General features: G+C 36.6%; 1 gene segment (V, D, J or C); it reads left to right on the top strand.

The window, feature by feature from the left end:
- Window positions 1-4,313: 4,313 nt before the first annotated feature.
- Window positions 4,314-4,788, top strand: LOC129620466 (T cell receptor alpha variable 23/delta variable 6-like). The segment is given in 2 exon segments: window positions 4,314-4,365; window positions 4,508-4,788. Coding segments are annotated over 2 exon segments (333 nt in total).
- The last annotated feature ends 697 nt before the right edge of the window (window positions 4,789-5,485 follow it).

The raw sequence follows: 5,485 nt of genomic DNA, 5'->3' as shown, positions 1-5,485 counted from the left end.
CTTTTTTGGTAAAATGCCTATACAGGTCCTCTGCCTAATTTAAAATAAGATTATGTATTTGATATTAAATGAACAAGTTCTTTATATATTTTGGATATTAAATCCTTGTTGACATGTTGTTTGCAAATATCTTTTCCCTTTCAGATTTCCTTTTCTTCGTGTTAATGGTTTTCTTCTCTGTGCAAGAGTTTAGTTTGATTAGAAAAAAATATTATAAAGATGAATGTCACAGAGCATACTGTCTATATTTTCTTTTAGGAGTTTTATGATTTCAGCTCTTACATTTTAGTCTTTAAAACATTTTGAGTTATTTTTATTCATGTTGTGAGAAAAATTTCTGTTTCATTCTTTTACATGTAGCTGTTCAGTTTGCTCAAAACCTACTTATTGAAGACTCTGTCTTTGCCCCCACTGTATATTCTTGCCTCTTTTGTCATAGATTGATTGATCATAGGTGCATGGGTTTATTTTGGTTCTATTTTGCCCCATTTATCTATGTCTGTTTTTGTGCCAGTACCATACAATTTTGGATTACTATGGATGTGTAGCATATTTTCATGTCAGAGAGTGTAGTATTTTCAACTTTGCTCTTTTTTATCAAAATTGCTTCAGCTGTTGAGGTCTTCTATGATTCCATACAAATTTAAGATTATTTTTTCTAGTTCTATGAAAAATGCCATGGGTACTTTGATAAGGATTGCATTGAACCTGTAGATTGTTTTGGGTGTATGGATATTTTAGCAATATTAACTCTTCCAGTCCATGAACACAAGATATCTTTCTATTTATTTGTATTGTCTTAAATCATTTTTATCAATTCTTAAAGTTCTCAAAGTACAGGTCTTTCAATTCCTTTGTTGAAATTATTGCTAATTATTTTATTCTCTTAGATTCAATTGTAAATTGGATGCTTGCTTAAATTCTTTTTCTTATAATTCATGATTAGTATACAGAAATGCAAAAGATTTCTATATATTAATTTCATACTCTACAACTTTTGGAGAAGGAAATGGCAACCCACTCCAGTACTCTTGCCTGGAGAATCCCAGGGACGAGGGAGCCTGGTGGGCTGTCATCTATGGGGTCGCACAGAGTTGGCCATGACTGAAGTGACTTAGCAGCTGCAACTTTACTGAGCTTTACTTTCATTTATGTATCCTAATAGCTTTTTGATGGTACCTTACAATTTTCTATACACAACATCATGTCATTTGCAAATAGTGGCAGTTTCTTTCTTCAAATTTGGATGCCTTTTCTTTCTTTTTCATATCTGATTGCTATGGCTAGGACTTCCAGTACTATGTTAAATAGAAGTGGTGAGATTTGCAGACTTGTCTTGTTTAAGGTCTTAGAGAAAAAGCTTTCATTTTTTAAAACAATTGATTGTGATGTTAGCTGTTGGTTTGTCATAAATAACCTTCATTATTTTGGAGTACATTTTCCCCATATCAAGTTTATTGAGAGCTTTTATCATGAGTGGATATTGAATTTTTTCAGATGATTTTTCTGCATCTACTGAAGTAACTATGTGGTTTTTATCTTTCATTCTGTTGTTGCGGTGTATCACATTGATTGATCTAAGGATACTGAATCATTCTTGCATACCTGAAATAAATCCTAGATGATCATGATGTATGATTACAAAGGGTCTTTTTAGAATAATTCTAGTTTACTTGCTTATTGTTTCATTCTGTTGGGGTCTTAAATATTTCTGTACAGTTGCTGTCTCAATAATAGATTCAATAAATAATGCAAAAACAAAAACAAGCTAAACTCATGTCATCAGTGTGCAAACAAAAAATAAAAAGATAGCAGTATTACGTGTGTATTAAGCAGTATTAATTTAGAATCTATTTAAAGACATGATCTTTTCAGTATAAAGGACTCTTCCTGATTTGATGTTGCCATTACAGGAAGAAAGACAGCTCCTTACACTGACTCAGTCTGAGGGTCAATATTTCAACAAGGCAAAATCTCCTTCAGTCTCAAGAAATCACTGGTTCAAGATGAAGACTTGCTTACTTATTTCAGTGCTCTGATTGATGTTCATAGGTGATGAACATGAATTTTTAAGAAGCTATATATATTTTTTCTGGGTAACTTCTTTCTATGGCCACAAAGGGGCAATACTGCTTCAGAGATTACTGTAATGCTTGTCCCACAAACACATATTCCTCAAGTAGCCATAAAGCATCCCTTAAAAATCTACTAAATTATTATCTCCTATTATGGTTCCATTTACATCTATCAATCGCATATGAATGTATGTATGTTTCTATCTATCAATCCCTCTACCTAGGTAGTATCTATGTATATTGTAGTCTAATAGTTTGAAAATATGGGTTTGAAAATCAACACTTCTCTTAATGATACATGTTGTCCTCAAGGATATGGCCACATTTAGCTTCTCTAATATAAATATATACCACACTTAGTTAATCTGTGCCTAGAGTTCATGTCCTCCATCTTTATGGGAAAAGTAGTAGTGGTGTAACTTCCAGTTCAAGTATCGCCTCCATTATAACTGTTATCTGGCTGAGTTGAGAAGCAGAGTTTATTACTTTTTTTTTTGTCATATCTTAGAGATACACATTTCTCCTTAGTAGCTTTTATCTGACTGTACTTGAGTATTGGGCCTCAGTTGACAGAAGATGGGAACTGTCTCTTTCCTTCTTGAGATCCAAGTATTGAATAATAAGTAGTCGCTTAGCTGCTGCTGCTGCTGCTGCTAAGTCGCTTCAGTCATGTCCGACTCTGTGCGACCCCATAGATGGCAGCCCACCAAGCTCCCCCGTCCCTGGGATTCTCTAGGCAAGAACACTGGAGTGGGTTGCCATTTCCTTCTCCAATGCATGAAAGTGAAAAGTGAAAGTGAAGTCGCTCAGTCCTTCGACTCTTCGTGACCCCATGGACAGCAGCCTCCAGGCTCCTCCCCCCATGGGATTTTCCAGGCAAGAGTACTGGAGTGGGGCGCCATTGCCTTCTCCGAGTCACTTAGCAGCACTCATTAAATATATATTGAGATGCATTCATGAATGAATAAATGAAAAAGAAAACATATCAGAAGTCTAACAAACAATACAAGTTCCCCTTAGAATGATGGGGTAGATGGGATTAGACTGAGGAATAAGAACTTTTATTATTTCTCCTGTTGGACTGTAATGATGTTTTCTTTGATTGAATTTGAGATGACATAAAATACAGAGACAAAATTCTGGGCTTCAAAAACATGTGCTCCTTATTTATTTTAACTTTACAAATAGATGGGGAAACAGTGGAAACAGTGGCACTTTATTTTGGGGGGCTTCAAAATCACAGCAGATGGTGACTGCAGCCATTAAATTAAAAGATGCTTACTCCTTGGAACCTAGACAGAATTTTAAAAATCAGAGACATTACTTTGCCAACAAAGGTCCGTCTAGCCAAGGCTATGGTTTTCTCAGTAGTTATGTATGGATGTGAGAGTTGGACCATAAAGAAAGCTGAGCACCCAAGAATTGATGCTTTTGAACTGTGGTGTTGGAGAAGACTCTTGAGAGTCCCTTGGACTGCAAGGAGATCCAACCAGTCCATTCTAAAGGAAATCAGTCCTGAATATTCATTGGAAGGACAGATGTTGAAGCTGAAACTCCAATACTTTGGCCACCTGATGCAAAGACCTGACTCATTTGAAAAGACCCTGATGCTGGGAAAGATTGAAGGCAGAAGGAGGAGACAACAGAGGATGAGGTTGTTGGATGGTATCACCGACTCAATGGACATGAGTTTGAGTGAACTCCAGAAGCTGGTGATGGACAGGGAAGCCTGGTGTGCTGTAGTCCATGGGGTCGCATTAAGGTGGACATGACTGAGTGACTGAACTGATATCTTCAACAGACTTTAATTGGTGTTTGTAATTAAAAAAAAGATAAATGCTCATCTTGTGATTTCATGGGAGTTCTTCTCTTCTCCATTGTGAAATAATGTAAACCCTGTTAAAATATCAAGTTGTCCTGCTACATGATTTTTAACCTTCTTGGAAATGTGAAGGAAAAGAAGATGAGGAATAGAGGAGAGAAATTCTAAACTAATCATATTCCATGTGTAAGGAGGGGATTTCTGCTTTTCAATGAAAGTAATTTTGAGCAAGTCTAAGATAGAGAAAATTGAGAAGTGCTTGCCTTGAAAAAAATAGCTTTGGTTGAAAGCACTTGTGAGAAGGTGGGGCCTCTTGAAGGAATTAAAGTTCATGTGAATCTTAAGTCAGAGTTCTAGCTGGCTGAGGAGACCAGAAGAAGAACCTGAGCTGTCACTGAACTTTGGTGCCAGGAACAATGGACAAGATATTGGAAACATCATTCTTAATTCTGTGTCTTCAAGTAGACTGTGAGTTATGATGGAGAAACCCTAGGATATCTCATAATTTGGGGGAATGAGAAAATTGGAGTATAGACAAATTCATGAGATAGAAACTTTAAGAAGGAAATGTCAATTTGTGGACCTAATGACTTTTTATCTCTTTAAGCAGGGGTGAGTGGACAACAGAAGGAAAAAAGTGACCAAGAGCAGGTGAAACAGAGCCAAAGCCCTCAACCTTTGACAGTCCAGGAAGGAGAGATTTCCATTCTGAACTGTAGTTATGAGAAGAGTACATTTGACTACTTCCCATGGTACCAGCAATATCCTGGTAAAGGCCCTGCATTCTTGATAGCCATACGTTCAGTTGTGAATGAAATGAAGGATGGAAGACTCACAGTTTTCCTCAGTAAGAGTGCCAAACAGCTCTCATTGCACATCACAACTTCCTAGCCTGGAGACTCAGCCACCTACTTCTGTGCAGCAAGTGCACAGTGCTCCCCAGACACCTGCAGCCTGTACCCAAACCTGCAGCCGAGGCTCCAGACACATCCTGAAGTGCAGATGAAATATACACATAGACACACACAGTTTGTTAGTGCATAAAAAGTCTTAATATAAGAAAATTGAAGTTACACAGAATTTATTCTTTCACCAAAATGGAGTTGATATAGAAAATCAATTGTGAAAACATATCTCTAAAAACCCCCAAACATTTGGAATTTTGGCACTAAATTTAAAACAACTCATATGTATGTTTAAGAAGCAATTACAATGACTATTAAAAAGTCTTTGAAAGAAAATATAGAGAGAACACAAACATATACATATGTGTGAGGCACAGCTAAAATAATACATAGAAGGAAGTTTATATTTTTTAAGTACTTTGTAAAGTGCTACACTCAATATGCCAGCAAATTGGAAAACTCAACAGTGGCCACAGGACTGGAAAAGGTCGGTTTTCATTCCAATCCCAAAGAAAGGCAATGCCAAAGAATGCTTGACTACCACACAATTGCACTCGTCTCACATGCTAGTAAAGTAATGCTTAAAATTCTCCAAGCCAGGCTTTAGCAATACATGAAATGTGAACTTCCAGATGTTCAAGCTGGTTTTAGAAAAGGCAGAGGAACCAGAGATCAAATTGCCA

This window comes from Bubalus kerabau, chromosome 10 (assembly GCF_029407905.1).
Source record: "Bubalus kerabau isolate K-KA32 ecotype Philippines breed swamp buffalo chromosome 10, PCC_UOA_SB_1v2, whole genome shotgun sequence".
In the NCBI taxonomy this organism is placed as follows: Eukaryota; Metazoa; Chordata; class Mammalia; order Artiodactyla; family Bovidae; genus Bubalus; species Bubalus kerabau.
Note: the sequence above shows the minus strand (reverse complement) of the source record. Positions and strands in the feature narration are given on the sequence as shown.